At 35.0% G+C, this 19,650-nt stretch overlaps 1 protein-coding gene across 1 annotated transcript in view; it reads right to left on the bottom strand.

The window, feature by feature from the left end:
• Window positions 1-18,579, bottom strand: part of LOC145283500 (salivary peroxidase/catechol oxidase-like) — a 94,248-nt gene extending 75,669 nt beyond the window's left edge. The window contains exons 1-3 of the mRNA XM_080132325.1: window positions 18,320-18,579; window positions 6,914-7,170; window positions 4,627-4,759 (exon numbers count right to left, since the gene is read on the bottom strand). Coding sequence (XP_079988451.1) covers window positions 4,627-4,759; window positions 6,914-7,170; window positions 18,320-18,357 — 428 coding nt within the window. The 5' untranslated portion in view covers window positions 18,358-18,579. The remainder of the gene's footprint in view (window positions 1-4,626; window positions 4,760-6,913; window positions 7,171-18,319) is intronic.
• Between the last annotated feature and the right edge of the window lie 1,071 nt (window positions 18,580-19,650).

Genomic DNA, 19,650 nt, shown 5'->3' with positions numbered 1-19,650 from the left:
ATCTCTTCTTCCATAGCCAGATATTGCTTTCTTAGAGTCTCATACCGTCAATCTTTGCAACAGAGAGATGAAACTTTCAGTAATCATAATAAGGCAATTTTCAATCTCCTCTGATCTATCTGGGCGGAATTAAAAAATAGGACGCATTACTTTTGGAACGCTCCTCATATATTGAAAACATATTCAATAGAATTTCAAATATTCAAATCCACTTTCGAAAAGACGTGATCTCACACATTCATTATGTACGCACGTTTCAGAGATTTCAAACTTATTCACTATTAAAATACATTTTTATAAGCCTCTTACTAAAAAAAATTTTCCACATCAACATATAAAAATGAAGTAAGCCACGAAAACGATTTAGTTTTAACATGCTCTTTCGTAATAAAACAAAGTAACAATGAATTTTATGTAAATTAAATCCTATACGGCAGTATTGAAATACACACACACACACACACACACACACACACACACACACACACACACACACACACACACACACACACACACACACATATATATGCTATTTCACATACCCATCTTGGACTTGAAGACAACCATATAGAAGTCAGCTGGAAAGCAGAAAAACGGAAGACAGTTCCACAGGCGTGCAGTCCTAAGAAAGAAACTTTGTTCATGGGATATACGTTTAGGTTTAGGCACAGATAAAGAGTGGGGGAAATTATTGATAGTGTTTTCAACTAGACGAGTGTTTCTTGTGAAAGTTTAGCGAGGGGGGACCATAGATTGGAGCTCAGACGAACGTTTGCCATGAAAATAACGATAAATCAGAGATAGACTCACAAAATCTCTTCTGTGAGAAAGAGGTTACAGGGAAAAGAAAAGGGTATCCCCTACTAGGCAATGAAGGCTATTTTGAACTCTATCAAGGCAGAATAAGTTCTTTCTAGCAGCTCCTACCCAGATGTGGCAACAGTGCCCCATCCTTGGACTTACATGGCTCTTATATAGGTAGAGAATATTCAAATTTGATTAATTTATTTTATGTTTAATTTAATTTATATTTAATGTGCTTTTAATTATTAATCAACATCAGTTGCATTTAAAAATAGAAGCAGGCTTTATTTATTGAGGCTATATGATTTGTTAACCTTTTACGCTATGAGAGTTATTTCTCGTTTCAATTTCAAAGATGAAGATGAATATGTATTGATTTTTTTTTTGAGACTTTTATCCCCATCTTCATAGTTGTTGTTTCACCACATTTCGGCCAACTGTTTCTCTGATTTTCTTCAGGTGGTTAACCACGACGGAATAGGAATGTCGAGTCTTGTAACTGTATTCTCATTAATTACTGCCTTCCATAGTTGTTATTGTCTTATCACATTTTGACCACCTAATCCTTTGGTCTGCTTTGGGTGTGATTGAGACTGCTATCTTCAGACAATGCTCAGAGGAATAGTTGGCCGAAACGTGGTGAAACAATAATAACTAAGAAGATGAGGATAACAGTCGACAGGAAATCAAGGCACAAATTATGAAGCCTCATCTCAAAGGATTCCAAAAAATAAAAGAATCTATGAAGATGGACATGTTTTATGCTTTTATAAATCCAACATGTGAGCAACTTTCAAGAAAATCGTTAGGATATTCGGTGTACTGTAAAAAGTGACTAAGCCTATGCTCAGCAATATATTTCGAACTGGCAATGCTCAGTATATATAGCTAGCACACGAGATGATTCCAATATATTTCGAACTGGCAATGCTCAGTATATATAGCTAGCACACGAGATGATTCCAATATATTTCGAACTGGCAATGCTCAGTATATATAGCTAGCACACGAGACGATTCCAATATATTTCGAACTGGCAATGCTCAGTATATATAGCTAGCACACGAGATGATTCCAATATATTTCGAGCTGGCAATGCTCAGTATATATAGCTAGCACACGAGACGATTCCAATATATTTCGAACTGGCAATGCTCAGTATATATAGCTAGCACACGAGATGATTCCAATATATTTCGAACTGGCAATGCTCAGTATATATAGCTAGCACACGAGATGATTCCAATATATTTCGAGCTGGCAATGCTCAGTATATATAGCTAGCACACGAGATGATTCCAATATATTTCGAACTGGCAATGCTCAGTATATATAGCTAGCACACGAGACGATTCCAATATATTTCGAACTGGCAATGCTCAGTATATATAGCTAGCACACGAGACGATTCCAATATATTTCGAACTGGCAATGCTCAGTATATATAGCTAGCACACGAGATGATTCCAATATATTTCGAACTGGCAATGCTCAGTATATATAGCTAGCACACGAGATGATTCCAATATATTTCGAACTGGCAATGCTCAGTATATATAGCTAGCACACGAGACGATTCCAATATATTTCGAACTGGCAATGCTCAGTATATATAGCTAGCACACGAGATGATTCCAATATATTTCGAGCTGGCAATGCTCAGTATATATAGCTAGCACACGAGATGATTCCAATATATTTCGAGCTGGCAATGCTCAGTAAATATAGCTAGCACACGAGACGATTCCAATATATTTCGAACTGGCAATGCTCAGTATATATAGCTAGCACACGAGATGATTCCAATATATTTCGAACTGGCAATGCTCAGTATATATAGCTAGCACACGAGATGATTCCAATATATTTCGAACTGGCAATGCTCAGTATATATAGCTAGCACACGAGACGATTCCAATATATTTCGAACTGGCAATGCTCAGTATATATAGCTAGCACACGAGATGATTCCAATATATTTCGAACTGGCAATGCTCAGTATATATAGCTAGCACACGAGATGATTCCAATATATTTCGAACTGGCAATGCTCAGTATATATAGCTAGCACACGAGACGATTCCAATATATTTCGAACTGGCAATGCTCAGTATATATAGCTAGCACACGAGATGATTCCAATATATTTCGAACTGGCAATGCTCAGTATATATAGCTAGCACAGGAGACGATTCCAATATATTTCGAACTGGCAATGCTCAGTATATATAGCTAGCACAGGAGACGATTCCAATATATTTCGAACTGGCAATGCTCAGTATATATAGCTAGCACACGAGATGATTCCAATATATTTCGAACTGGCAATGCTCAGTATATATAGCTAGCACACGAGACGATTCCAATATATTTCGAACTGGCAATGCTCAGTATATATAGCTAGCACACGAGATGATTCCAATATATTTCGAACTGGCAATGCTCAGTATATATAGCTAGCACACGAGACGATTCCAATATATTTCGAACTGGCAATGCTCAGTATATATAGCTAGCACACGAGACGATTCCAATATATTTCGAACTGGCAATGCTCAGTATATATAGCTAGCACACGAGACGATTCCAATATATTTCGAACTGGCAATGCTCAGTATATATAGCTAGCACACGAGACGATTCCAATATATTTCGAACTGGCAATGCTCAGTATATATAGCTAGCACACGAGACGATTCCAATATATTTCGAACTGGCAATGCTCAGTATATATAGCTAGCACAGGAGACGATTCCAATATATTTCGAACTGGCAATGCTCAGTATATATAGCTAGCACAGGAGACGATTCCAATATATTTCGAACTGGCAATGCTCAGTATATATAGCTAGCACAGGAGACGATTCCAATATATTTCGAACTGGCAATGCTCAGTATATATAGCTAGCACACGAGACGATTCCAATATATTTCGAACTGGCAATGCTCAGTATATATAGCTAGCACAGGAGACGATTCCAATATATTTCGAACTGGCAATGCTCAGTATATATAGCTAGCACAGGAGACGATTCCGATTCTGATACAATTACCAATTCCATACTAAATTTCCCGATTCTGATACAATTTCCGATTCCGATTTATAAATCTTTAAATATTGAACAATAGAGTCGTTGTTTATTTCCAATTACCGTAAAAAACGCATGTTAAGTATGCAGGCATTTTCTCAAACGCAAAAGTACACTTGTGGGGGGGAAGTTATAGATTTTAGTTTTATTGTTCATTTAAGACCAATCAATATGTATTATTTTATCATTACTACTAGCAGTGGAAGATTTTGCTTTAAACAAAATCAAATAAATAAAAAAAAACAATGAAAAAAATCGTTTTTGGCATTGGAAAATACGCACATTTTTTGTGATTCCTCAACCAGTATAAAAATGATTATTTGTAATTATAATTATTTTCGCCCCTTAAAGAAGTAAATTTTTCAGAGTTGAGCACTGTCTGTAAAATAAAAAGTCGGTCAGCATTTCTAAAACTAGACGCAAATTCCATGAACAAAGTTTCTTTCCCTGAACTGCTCGCCCGTGGAACTCTATACCACGGGGCAACTTTCCCACTTACTACAACATGGTCGTTTTCAAGTCTATTGTAAACAAGTTCTTGTTAAACCGACCCTTAAATAATCGAATTCTACCCGATTTTCACCACTAACGATCATTACGATGTTTTCTCACCAACTATTTGACAGCCATTAAATCTAATTCTTGAGTGGCTTTCGAACTTTGATAAAAGATGTCTCTCTCCTAAAAATGCTCTTGTACTACTTTTTTTTTGCACTGAAAATGGTGCACTTACCGCTTGGAAAGTTCCTCGGTAGCCGTGACGGCTAAAACTCCTGAATCCTTTAACTCATCAGTTACTGAGGGATTTTTAGATATGAAGAGGTTATGCATGAAGATGGCTGTATTTCGACGAGTTGCATCAACACCTGTGAAAAGTTATATGATGATAATAATAATAATAATAATAATAAAACTATTACTACTAATAATTAAAAATACTATAACTATAGTTTTTATTGTTGTAGTAGTAGTAATGTTATCTAGTAACATTACTACTGTTACAACAACAACAACAACAACAACAACAACAACAACAACAACACCAGCAACAAATAATAATAATAATAATAATCAAAGTTTATTGGCAGAGAAAATCTTTGATGTGAAAACTCCTAATGAATACAAATAATTGGACCCAGACGAAAGATCTGAGTGTCATGAATGGCAAGTGCTCCCTCAGTGACCAGCATGGGGGCTCGGTTGCATCCTGAAAATATTTGTTCTTCTAATTCCAGAAACAACAATGTCACCAACAAAGAACACGTAAGTATCCCCTCTAATTTCAGGCACCAAAATAATACAGACAGAACTAGAAGTATTCAGAACCAAAGTAACCAATATCGGCTAAAAACACGAAGGAAGAAATGGATAACAAAAGAGAATAAACTGGTAACTGAATGTTATTATAGAAGCCATTGCAAAAACCGAGGATATCTCAAACGGATGAAAGAATTGTTGGACATGTCCAGTGACTACCATATACCAGAACAAAGAATTGCAGACCAAGCGAAACTTATCCTCAAGAGAGGATGGCTTTCCAATCTAGAAATATGTGAAACACAACAAACGACGAATTATGGAACAGACCAAGAAACACCCCTCGCTAGAACTCTACGCATAAAAACATCTGTAGAACATCTGCAAAACTCGGACAAAAGAAACATGGAGACTGAGATCTATGAAACAACAGAATTTAACCAGAACGAAGTAGCTGAAGTAGGCAACTTATGAATGAAAAAGAAAGTTCCCATCCTTAAGGAACCAAGAGTGAAAGAAATTAAAAACTGAAGCAAAGAACGTAAACAAGCTTCTCCCATACATCCCAACAGATACCATTACAAACTTAAAAAATTAAGACAGTAATGAAGTATTAAGTTTAAAGTAGAAAAAAGATGAGGAAAAAATAGACCCACAAAACCTGGATGGGAAATGATGCTGGAAACAGAGATCAGCAAACTAAAAAAGAAGTCCAAGCGATAAACAAAATGAAAACGATTAGTGGAGGATGGAAAAGTAGAAATGCAATCAACGGGGAGAGGCTCAACAAGAAACAGGAAGAATCGAATAAAAAAATAGCAGCCAAAAAAGTGAGATTAAGATTATACGGATAGAAATCTGAACGGTGTAAACAAAACAGGACCTTCGAAAACAGTGATAGTCAATCCGAATGTGAACGAAGGAAAAACATAAACACAACAAGCAGACCCAGACATGGGAAGAGTGACAGGATCATAATAGAGATGCTGGATGGCTGAAAGATATGAATGAAAATTCTAAGAAAGGAAAAGAAAGAAATCAGCAAGGACACACCCAAGACAACCCTCCGAAAAATGGCAAACTGGAGAGAATCAGGTCACGACGGAATAATGCGTACTAGTTTTAAAGATTCACTACAAGAAAGACTAATTCAGAACCTGAAAAGATGTATTTACGAAGCAGACGTTCCAGAATAATTAGAAGTAGAACCATACTGGTGCAAAAAGACCCGGAAAAAGAAAAAAATCCCTAGTAACATGTTTACCTATAATGTGAAAAATACTAACAGCACAACTGAGGGAACAAATTTATGATTCCCTTCATAATCGTGGAATACCTCCAGAGGAACAGAAAGGGTGTCAGAAAGAAAAAAGACGAACACATCAATAAAACAGAAATAAAAAAAAATTGGAAAGGAATACTATGGACCAGGTTGGACCAAAGAAGAACTGAGGAATCTCGACGAGAAGAACCAACCACATCAAAGCAAGGATCGACAAGTCACAAGAAAAGAGTTAACAAATCTCCTTCTCCATGTCCAGAATGGCTTCCAAAATTTACATGAGGATTTGATTTTTTTAAGAATGAAAATACTGAATAAATTTATGTACATTTTGGCTTACGACCTTTTCTGAACCTATCAGATATTTATATAATAAAATTTATGCTATTTTAATTTTTTAGTATTAGAATGAAAATAAATAAGTAACTAACTCAGTATGTCAAAATAAAAACAAAAATTCAAAATAATTTGTCATACCTACCGAGTTCGAAAAAGAAGCGATCATCTTGCGTTTTTCTAGCGAGGACTTCACGGGCGCCTTGGTCGGCCAGTCGGACCACGTCAGCAGTGATGCGTCGTCGGAGGTCAGTTTTTACCTTGTCGTTAAGAAAAACGGAATGTCGATTGTGTAGCTGAGCAGCAGCCGCAGTGATTGAGCTATTGGCCCATATTTTCTGTTGTGGCGATATTTGATTGGGTCGGGCGATTTGGAACCAAGCAAGGTAACACATCAAATAGCTGAAATACAATAACGGAAGAAACAAAACGAGAAATTATCATTACTACGATGAGACAACTATTACAGTGCTGCTGAAAGAAGAAAGAGACAAGCAGGACCATATCCGGTCCTGCTGTGCTGATACCTAATCGGTCGGACGGTTTGAAACCAGATAAGGTCAAATAGCTGAAGAACAAAGGCGGAACCAATGATGGGCAATAAATTACTCAAAAGGAATTGATTACAACACAACAAGTATCTGTTTATATTAGATTTGAAGACGAGTATGCTGTAGTCAGTTGGAAGTCATGTTATCTTGTTCCACTAGGAAAGAAACTTTGTTCACGAAAGTTCTGTTTGTTTTTTTTTACTGTTTTAGGAACATTGAACATTGGATGTATTGTTTACATAGAAACGTACACGAAAAAGGAAATTTCCAGTTTGAAATTAGATTACTTAAATAAGGAAATTTACACTGGTAATTGAAGTTAGGAATTCAGCGAATGTCTTCAAGAAAATGACTCAAAAACAGGAATCGGGATGTGGGGGGGGGCGAGGCTGTGTGAAAAGAGAATTCTGCCTCTTGGATTTTATCTATGATACGTGTTTTCGCAGAACCTTTCTACCCAGAGGGATGTCATAAGATATGTAATATTGCTGTACAATGTATAGTATGCTAAAAGACATGAAATATATATAATAAATAGATAAAAAATGCAATCCTAAAAACTAATATTGCTGTTATCATGACTACGACGAGACACAACTATTACAGCGCTGCTACATAAAAAGGAAGAGACGATGTTATGTTGTTAGTCTACCGAAAACATAAAAAGGAAGAGACGATGTTATGTTGTTAGTCTACCGAAAACATCGGAAACTAAAATAGTCGATTATTATGATTTGAAAAAGTAAAATGTTAAAAGGAATGTTATCAAAGTGAAATAAATATTTACAGTTGAAATATTTAAATAAATTAGTTTTCAGGAATGTAACTTGATGGATGGAATGTCATTCTGATAGATATATTTTCATTAAGAATGTATAGGTCAGTTTTAGGAATTAAGAACAAAGAAAATACATTTTAGAAACAACAGGTGATGTGTTATTATGCTACGTAGAGAATGACGCCAGAAAAGGAAGTGAGTTTTAGATTACACATAGAAAGTAGAGTTAGATTGAATAATATGTAACTGGGAGTTATGTAGTTGAGACAGATGATGGCAGTCATGGAACCAATAACTCGCAACCCTAATAAATGTATATTTGAAACAACTTGAGTGCTCATGCCTTTCGCGAGAGACATGGCAACATTTCAGGAGCACATCGAAACAGACGAAAATGGTTGCGATTCAAGATATGCCGTTCTTTGTTCAGCACAAATGTAAAAGCTGTTTATCCGCCCTGCTGTCTATGAACTGCTTCGTATGTCGACACATACAGATAACCATTATACACATGTCAACGAGAGAAACATTTATACACCAGATGATAAATCATTGGAAGACGTCATCCACATTAAATAGACGAAACACTAACAAGATAAAGAGTCTAATTCAAGACAACACACATATATACGCTCGTTATACACTCCTCTGCATAGCAACAAGCTGACGTACTACTGCTGTCGCTAAAAGAATGAAAATGATAACTCGGCAGGTGCGGTTATTAATATAGTGCTGCTAACAACAAAGAGTAAAACAAGAAACAAAACCTTTATAGTCTGCTAGCTTTTCACTATCAATGTGCCAGAAATAAAATGTCCGCGACGAGACGCGTCGAAAATTTGTAGTAGACCTTAAAACACGCTAATGGAGTAGACCTTAAAACAAATATATGATATTTTTACTGTGATGTGATGCAACTGTTATAGTGCTGTTGCGGAAAGAAAGATGAAAGCAGACACACATCATTTGTTACGAAGAAGAAGAAGAAGAAGAAGAAGAAGAAGAAGAAGAAGAAGAAGAAGAAGAAGAAGAAGGATATCATATTTACGAAAGCTGCAAAGAAAGGAACGGACGAAAGTTACGCAGATCACTGGCTTCTGGTCGGACCCTGGTATTCGTATAGTTGACGAGACTTGAACAAGATAAGACATGTATTTTGGCGTACTTTACTCAGTGAAAACTATTTATCTAATTTTCTCTCTCTTTCTAATTCTTCTTCACTCTCTTCGCTAGACCAAGCTGAAGTTGCTCAAACCACGTGATGGGCAAGCCCCTTTCTCTTTCTTTATTTCATTTTCTGCCTCGTAGCTGGTGAGATTTTAATCAGTAGCAGACGTGTCTTTTGACACTCTGCTCCTCTCTTTACTCCCGTCTCTTGTTAGATATTTTACTGATTACTGAGTTACGACCCATTATAATTCAGTTCACAAGTTGACAAGATAAAGGATATCTTCCTATCCCCTCTCTCTGATTTAATATCTGTTATCATCAAGATAATAAACAGATAATAAACAAACAAGCAAGATCAACAGAGTTTATATATATATATATATATATATATATATATATATATATATATATATATATATATATATGTAACATGAGGAGGTTGGGGGTTGGGGAGCAGCAGTAGCAGCAACAACAACAACAACAACCACGGTACTATAATTTTATTATATATATATATATATATATACCCTAGCAGTACCCGCTAACCAGCGTCGCCCGGTAAAAGCGCCCCCCCTCGATAAAAATTATAGTACCGTGGTTGTTGTTGTTGTTGCTGCTACTGCTGCTCCCCAACCCCCAACCTCCTCATGTTACAAACGGCTTTCGGAATAGATGCCCTCAACTCCTCATGAAAGCAACTTTTTGAAGATAGGTTGTATGTTGTTCTACCAGGCCAAATTTACCAAAACTTAAAAAAAAAAAATAAATAAAAGATATATTTCGTTATTTTATGTTTTTAATGTAATCTCCCCCCAATTTAATTTGCCACATTTTGGGGTTAGTTTTGTTTATGAAATTGTTAGCTGAAAGTACAGAATGGTCTAAAAAAAAATTAATGCCGGACCCCCTTTCGCCCAAAAAGAATTAATTAAATTTATCAATATTTTATGTTTTAAATGTAAAACTCCCCCCTACCCGTCGCAAAAAAAAAAAAAAAAATGAAAAAATTGTCATGTTTTGCTGTCTTCCCCCTCCTTCAATCACCAGACTTAAAAAAAAAATGGTAGGTGTGACATGTCTTGTTGAACGCTAGGTGGCCAAAAAGTGGATACACATTTTACGATAAAGTTATATAGAAAAGTGATCCTCTCCTCTTCTTAAAATTTTAAGTTATCAAAATTTGTGCTTTCTGCCGATACGACGATTTTAATCTCTCTCTCTCTATCTATTTCTCTCGTTTCGATTCTTTCGTGTATTTATCAGTTATTATGTTTTTTGTATTAACTTCAATACTTGTTTTCAATAATTTTAGATATCACCGTAAGACAAAAAAAAAAAAAATGCAATCAAAAATGTATATAATAATAAATACAAATGTAGCTTCTCTGTCCCTTTCTGCCGATACGATGATTTAATGTCTTTCTCTGTCTCTCTTTGTATCTTTCTGTCTCTCTCTGTCTATATATCTGTCTCTGTCTGTCTGTCTCTCTCTCTGCCGATACGATGATTTAATCTCGCTCTGTATCTCTCTGTTTATCTCTCTCTCTCACTCTGTTTCTTTCGCTTCGGTTCTGTTTTTCAATCTCTACCTCTTTCACTTTTTCTATCTTACTTTAATGACATTTAGAGAAAGAGAGAGAGAGAAAGAGAGAGAGAGAGAGAGAGAGAGAGGGGGGATGGAAAGGGACCGGGATTAAGAAGTAAATAACTTCGTAGCGGCGCAGTAATCACTTTATTTAATGTAAAAATCTGGCCTCCTCTATCGAGAGACGCCATATTAGATAACGGCTTGATTGAATGTTCGTTTTAGTGTTTAGGATTGTATTCTTGAATAAGATATGAGTATGATCAATAAGGATAGGATTGTTGTAAGGGAGAAGTTTTTATTTTTCGAATAGACCAACGGGAATTTAATAGTTGAGCTATAAGTTTACGAATGTTAAGAATGGTGTAACCACAGTATCTATAACCTTTGTATAAATGTACACAGTGTAGAATTGGGGCGTAAGAGGACTTGTGGAGACGTGGTGAAAACCTACCTACTTCCTCTATAGGTTACGACGATGATGAACATGGCGCACCTCGGAATAAATGTAATATTTAAATAATAAGAAATAATGTGGATGTAAATGCGTTCTATAGGTAAATAATTTGTAAACAAAAAATTTTATGTTCCATCTGTTATTGCCAATTTACGTTAGTTTCGCCCTATATATATAAATATATATTGTTAGGTTACGTTAGTTTCGCCCTATATATATATATATATATATATATATATATATATATATATATATATATATATATACATACATACATATATATATATATATATATATATTGAGGCAAGTGTTATTAAAAAGTACGGAATTGTTCTGTTTCACTATTTTATTTTTTACTTTCTCCAATCCCCTGTTTTTGGTGTTTTTCTCTAAATTGTTTAGGTTGGATCAATGTTTATTTGGCGAGCGCTTTCGAGAGAAGTACTTCCATAATCCTCAGGTATATTGCATTATAAAAATTATCTTTTAATTATATATATATTTTTAGTCACAGTGACGTGGTGGCTAATTACGAGTTACGTGGACGGACAATTTTTTTTTATTATATACATATATACATATTTAAAATTTAAAATTTACTACCCTAGGCATTTAAAAATATTTCGACTGTATTCGTAATTAATACTATTTATCTGAGTCTTCTTTAATATACAATGACTCAAGCAATTTTAATTTATTAATATTATTTCCGGTTTGCAAGACCTTAGTGTTCTCAACCATGATTCTTCGGAATTCAGAATGATGGCAGCCATGTTTTTCCAAATGCTGCGATATCGAACTCGAGTCGGATAGGTGGACAGTTAGTCTTCGCGACAACGTGTTTGTCGACAACGCCTATGTAGTTAGTAGTACTTGAGATACATTTTCCTAATGTGCAATTAAATTGGTAAACTACATTGTTTTTTCTAACAAGTTATTTGTCTGCGTAATGTTTTTTATATTACAAAGTTAGTCGCCTGCAGTTTTTTTTATTATAATAAAATAATTCATTATCTATTATTCCGTCCTGCGAGATATACAGCTTACTATTACAATTACTGATTGTAATTTCACATAGGATTAGTGAGGTATAAGAGTAGTCGTTGATGGGCAGAAGTCTGGAGCTCAAAGAATAAACACCGAAAAAACGCAGGGATTCATCATGGACCCAACTCTTTTCCTGATCTTCATCAATGATCTCCCAAATCGCATCCTAAGTTCATTCGTCCAATATATGTGATTGACACACACTGTAAAGGCAGCAACAACCAAGACCTCTTAAAGTCTCTCTTCTCCGACCAATGAGCAAAACGTGGCTGGTTAATTTTAATGCAACCAAAACTAAGCTTCTATCTATATATCACCAACGCTTTGATTCCCACTTGGTCTCAACTGAAATGAATTGCTCTTGTTTCGCAGACGTACCCTGTTCCGACAAGTTTCTGGGACTGATATTCGCTCTTGACCTGAAATGGAAGACTTATATCAAATCTGTTGCAAAAATCCTTGGAAAAATTGTTGCACCATTCTATCGATCCAGAAGATATTTCATTACCGACGCTATACTCTACCTGTACAAGTGTCAAATATATCACAATATAGAGTACTGTTTCCACATCTGGGGAAATGCTGCTCAGAGCTGCATGAAGTACTATTTCCTGTCTCGACATATTCAAAAGCGGTTTCAAGTGATGTCCTTTTCCTCCTCTCTGAAACCACTTTCTTACAGAATGGAAGTTGCGACTTTGTCTCTGCTCTATCGTTTTTTTCATGGCAAGTGCTCGACTAAGCTTCAATATATGATCCACCTTCTGCAAGAATTTCGCAGTACGCACTCGTCTAGCTACAACTACTGTTAATCATTTCCTCTACTCTCTATATCTGCCTAAATCTTAAAACAAATTCCATGAAAAAAAAAGCTTCTTTCCTAGAACTGCCCGCTTGTTGAACATTGTACTGCATACCCGTTTTTTCAGCTAAAAATATAAATAGTCGCCATCATGTTAATGTAAACAAGCTCTTCTTTAGCCGTCTCATTAAATAATAAAATTCTAACCCTTTCACCAATACCTATTACTGTTTTCTCACCGATCACTTTACACTCATTAATCTTTATCATCGAGTGACCTCCAGGCCTTAATAAGTGATGATTCTCTTGTACAATATATATATATATATATATATATATATATATATATATATATATATATATAACTAGCTCTACCTACGTATTGAGCACTTTTGAAGTAAATACTTAAAGTTTACGCATAAATCTATACTTTCGTATATTAATTTTATGTGAGTAAATGAAGTATATATATATATATATATATATATATATATATATATATATATATATATATATATATATATATTAGGGGTTTCCAAAAGTAATGCCTCTTATTTTTATTCCATCCAAATGGATCAGAGGAGATTGCAAATTGCATTCTTATGATGGCTGAACATGCGTTCATGAACTAAAAATTTCATCTCTCTGTTGGACATGTTGACAGTAAAAAACTCTAAGAAAGTAACTCCTGTCATGGACGTGCGTCAGATGCAGAGCTGTGTCATTGGCATCCATGGCAAATGTGGATTGAGAATGGTAGTGACTATCAGAAACTTTACTTTTGGAACGACTTTTGAATAAAGGAAGGATTTCTGCTTTTTGAGTCGGAATATATGCATATAACATTTATAGTTTTGACTTTGAAATAATATTTATTTTTAGCTTCTTACATCAACTGACTTCACGCCTTTCTGGAGCGATTTTAGTAAAAGAAAAATGAATAAATAAAGTCAAACTCTCTTTGGGATGTTTTTTTTTCGAAAATATCTATTAAACAATTTCATTAATTAGTAAACTAACATAATTATACTAGCGGGGCGCCTAGCGTGGCCTGGTCGTGAAAAACGCTTAAATATATTTTAATTTATGCAGGTTTCATATTTATTATTACAGAACTAATTCTCTATTGAATATTATATTGTACCTGATATATTACTGATTTCCAAAGTTAATAAAAAATTACCTGGGTGCCATCAGCTAGAATTGAAACCAAAATATTTACCGCTCTAGTTGCGGTCCCTACCGATCAAGCTACCAACAGATTGATAAATGAAGATTTAAAATTAAAACACTTTAAGCTATGAATGAATTTGCACACGTGAAAATATAATAAAAATATGTAGGCAAGTAGAAATGAACGTTTTACATTTCAACTTGCCGACATATTGGGTTGACAAGAAAGTTTTTGCGGATTTTTAACTTTTAATTTCAGATAAACATATCGACTTTAAAAAAATATTGATCAAATTTAGCACCTTCAGAATCAACATACTTTTGCCAATACAAAACAAGTGTAATTATGCCATTAACGTAAAAATCTTGCGTTCTGATGGCGCTGAAGGCGTTCTGGATATCGCTTAGGTTTTTGAAGCATTTCTCACGCAGAAAGTTGTCGAGATGATTGAAAAAGTTGTAGTCGGTAGGTCTGGAGAGTATGAAGCAGAGTTTCGTTGCCCAATTCGTTCAACTTCTGCAGGGTCGGTTTAGCAACGTGCGGTTAGGCATTGTCGTTGAGGAGAATTGGGCCTTTTCTATTGACCAATGTTGGGTGTTGTTATCGAAGTTTCTGATGCATTTCATCCATTTGTTGACAGTACTTCTCCACCGTAATGGTTTCGCCAGCATTCAAAAAATTAATGGATGAGACCGGTCGCAGACAACCAAACAGTCAGCATGACCTTCTTTTAGTGCAACTTTTGTTTCGGGAAATGTCGTTGAGTTTCGTTGGTATCTAATCACTGAGCTGAGCGTAGCCGATGGTCGTAAAGAACTCACTTTTCATCACAAGTCACAACCCGGTCGTTATTGTTGCGTAAAAGAAGGGAAGATGACACTTCATAACGGCGTTTCCTTTGGTTGTCATTCAATTCGCGAGGCGCGCATTTATCAAGTGTTTTTGTCTTTCCAATCTTTCTCAAGTGGTTGAAAATCGTCGTATACATTACGTCTAATTCAGAAACAAGTTCTTGAACAGTTGTGGGTGGAGTAAGGCTCTTAATTGATCGTTGTCAACATCCGATGGCCGACCACTACGCTCATCATTTTCAATATTCTTGCCGTCGCCATAAAATTTTATTTACCACCAATGTGCTGTGCGTTCAGAATTAGTTCCTGGACAAACGCTTCGTTGATATTGCGAGATGTTTCAGCAGCTTTTCGGCCTAGCTTGAATTAAAATACGAAAATTGTGCGAATTTGCTTTTTTCCATCTTGTATTCAACGTTCTGACAAGAAGGCATAATTATTTAAAAACAATTGTAATTTAAACGATTAGATAGAGTGAAAAGTGCTCTTTAAAATGATACATAAAGTAAAGGTATTACAAGGAAAACTTATTTGAAAATACATAATTTTAAATCAAAATAAAAAATTCCGAAAAAACTTTCTAGTCAACCTAATATTTCTATACGCGTTATTCATACATCCAAACAAAGATTTCACTCGTTGTAAATTATCTTTGGTGTATTATTACTATTTCCTGTTCAGTAGCTTAAGAGTTTATCGGGTAAAATTTTTCACAGATAAACACAGACACACGCTTACATATAGTGTTTTATTTATATCAAATTACAAATTAACAAACAATTATTAACAAATCATAAATTCTAAACTATTTTTTTATATATAAATAACAAAATTAAAAATCCCGCTAAAAGCTATGCCGTTTAAAATCATAGGGAGAAATTTTTCAATTAATACCGGTTCGCAATTTCCAATTTAAGATATGACAGCCATGATGAAATAGATATTTACAAAGTGCCTTCAATAAGTTTCCAGACCTTTTCCGTATGCGCACTTTTATTGATGATACACACATGAAACTCTACCCCCCCCCTTCGAAGTAATCTCCTCCGGTTGCAATGCACTTGTTATACTGTTCCAACAACTTCAGGAAAACCCCATGGAAGTCCTCTTGTGTTAGTGTGTGAATGACCCTCATCACATCCTCTTTCATCTTCTCAATTGCCTCATAATGACAGCATGTAAGGGGTTCCTTGAGCTTAGGGAATAACCAAAAGTCACGGGGAGCAAAGTCTAGACTATAGAGAGAGTTAGGAGCTGTCTTGATGTTTATCTTGGTCAAATAGTCTGTGACAAGAATAGAGCACCCTTGAGACAAACTTCGTACAAATCTTCCACATCTTCACAAATAATTGTGTGTACAGTTCCCACACTGACAACAAAACTGTGCACTTATTGTCTCTATAGACACACGACGGTCCTTATTCATGATCATCTTTTTTTTGGCCAATCAACTCTTCTGTTTTGACTTCCTTACTCCTTTCACACCTCTCATCACCCCTCACAGAATTCCAGCCTTTCTTGAATCTTTTATGCCACTCAAAAAAAAAAAAACTGATCTTCGATTCATGCTAGATGGCCCAAAAGCAGTCTGAAGCATTCCATACGTTTCTGTAACATTTCTTCCAAGTTTAAAACAGAATTTTATTGCATATCGTTCTTCTAAAGTGTCCTGATTGCATTTTTGAAATTCATCAGCTGTGATAATCAGGATGCATTTCAATTCTCGCTGTAACTGTTCATTTGAACCTTAAATCATAAAAATTGGTCAGTCATTTCATAAAAAATGTATAGCAATAATATACTGAATTTGCAAGAGTCTATGACAATTGTAAATGACTGTACAATAAAGTCTGGAAACTTAATAAGGCACCTCGTACATTTTACCAGATTACAAATCATCCCTCACGAGTTAAATGGCAAGTTGTGGTCTACTAATTGATAATTAGTGCCTTACGGTATTAAATGATCACAAAAGATGCGTATGATTTGGATTCTTCGGATTACTGTTCTCATCGTAAGTGTTATTTTCACAACGTTTCGGCCGATGTAACCTCCGATGTAACATGACGTAGTGAATAAAGTTGGTCAAATTTAGTTGAAAAAGTTACACTTTTCTAGAATGTTGGCGACGCTAAAAAACAATTGCGAATCACTTAGTACTTCTACCCAGTTATGGTTGACTGAACGAAAGTATGCTACCGCATGCATAAAATAAAGGGTTACGGTCGATATCTCGTGCAAATTCTTGAGTTCTACAGAAAGATTCACGTATTAGACATGATACTCCTGAAAAATATAGGATGTTACATCGGCCGAAACGTTGTGAAAATAATATTAAAGATGAGAATAGTAGTCCGAAAAATCCAAGCAATGCAAATAATTAATCCTCATCCCCCCCCCCAAAATAAAAGGTCAGAAACGTAATGACAAAAAAAAAAAATGTCGGTATGTTGTAAAACAAACAAACAAACTTATTCTATAAAAGCTTCATAAAGCTTATAATTTCAGGAATACGAGTTGTTAGCAATATAATAGTTAATGCTAGTAAATCCCCCCCCCCAAAAAAAAACAACAAATTTATAATGTGATGTAATAGAAATAACGTTTTACAGTTGATTTAAATTTAGGTAAAAAATCCACAGTTCAACCTAAATAAAGACAAAAATAAAGAAAAATCTTTTAATTCACGTACTTGCCACAGAACGAAAATGTTATATTAAAAAAATCATGTAAATTGGTCAAGTAGTTTTATTTTTCTATAAACTAAATACTTTTTGAATGATTTTAAGCAATTAATATAAAATCGTTAGCTTTATAAGACTGATCTCGAAAGATCATTATATTGTAGCGTTATCTGCCATTTTTTTCAAGCTGGCCACGCAAGATAGTCTCTTTTTGCTTCTTCATAGAACTTGATTTTCTTTGTTAAAAGTAAAACTACTTGATCAATTTACGTGATTTTTAGAATATGACATCTTCGTTCCGTGACGGGTACGTGCATCATAAAGATTATTCTGTATTTTCTGTATTTTGTTTTTATTTATTTAAATTCTGGATAAGAACGAACATTTATAACCCAGCGTATACAGATTCCTCAGCTAGTATATATGTAGATAGAAAATTTGTGATAACTTACGCCAACGTAATGATCCGACATCGTGTGCGTTGAGACATCGTGTATCTATGATCTGCTTCTCTGGTCTTCAGCAAATCTCACACAAAGTCCTTTCTGAGTAAGATTGGTTAGCCAGGTTATTTTTGTTCCGTTTTACTTCGACAATCCTCAGCCCAGGTTTAGCATTGCTATCCAATTACATCCAGTTAACCTGTCGAATTGGGAGGAGTGTTATGATTTTTATGGTCAACCTTTATTGTCTTCAGCGCACCCAGTACCGGGTACCCGGTATAATCGAGGTCCATGGAATAACATTGAGATGGGCGTCTGTGAACGTTTGACTCGTGCGTCAGTTTTTGCTGACATTTTCGGAGTTGCAGATTTTTTTCATTTCCAAAATTTGTTTTTAGGATTTCGTTTAAGCTAAAAAATAAACAAAAATAGGCGTCTTTTTAATGTTCGAAGGCTTTTAAACACCTTCAGCTAATAACTGTCTATGGCGGGATTACTTTCTTTTTTCTTTTTGCATTTATTATGCTTGTTTGTATACAAACATAAACCTTGAATTATATCAGATGTGTCAGGGCAGTGCAAAGATGGAGGCGGTTTTATCCACCCACTCTCTTACACACACACACACACACACACACACACACACACACACACACACACACACACACACACGCACACACACACACACACACACACACACACACACACACACACATACACACACACACACACACGCACGCGCGCGCGCACACACACGCACGCACATACGCACGCGTGCGCGCGCACACACACACGTACACATACGCACACATACGCACACAAACACACATTATCATCATCATCATCATCATCATCATATCGTTAGGTGTATCAGAATTTTTGTAGGAAATTTTTACACCACTAACACGAAACTGCGAATAAAATATAAAAAAAAAACGTAATGTCTCTTTTAAAAGTGGGTTGTTTATTTTCTTTATGGATTATACTTCCAAAATAAACTATTAAAGTTGTATAAAAAGTAATAGAAATATTATTTTTGTTTTATTTAAAAAAAACAGTAATGAAATTAATTGAATTTTACAAGTTCAGTATTTTTCAATTTTTAAACTTTAAAAATCTATCAAATTTTTTCTATTGATTCTACTTTTACGATATTTTCAGGGTCAATGTGAAATTTTATGCTCTTTCCAATAAATTGAATATAATATTTTAGACAAACGTTTTTTTAAATTCACGCCCCCCATTTTGAATGTCTATTAAAAAGAAAATAATTAATTTACTCACCAAAGTTTTATATATCACAAATTGAAAATAAAAAATCAATAAATAATATACTCAAA

Source organism: Euprymna scolopes, chromosome 8 (assembly GCF_053919585.1).
Source record: "Euprymna scolopes isolate OS-2025 chromosome 8, ASM5391958v1, whole genome shotgun sequence".
Lineage (NCBI taxonomy): Eukaryota > Metazoa > Mollusca > Cephalopoda > Sepiida > Sepiolidae > Euprymna > Euprymna scolopes.
Note: the sequence above shows the minus strand (reverse complement) of the source record. Positions and strands in the feature narration are given on the sequence as shown.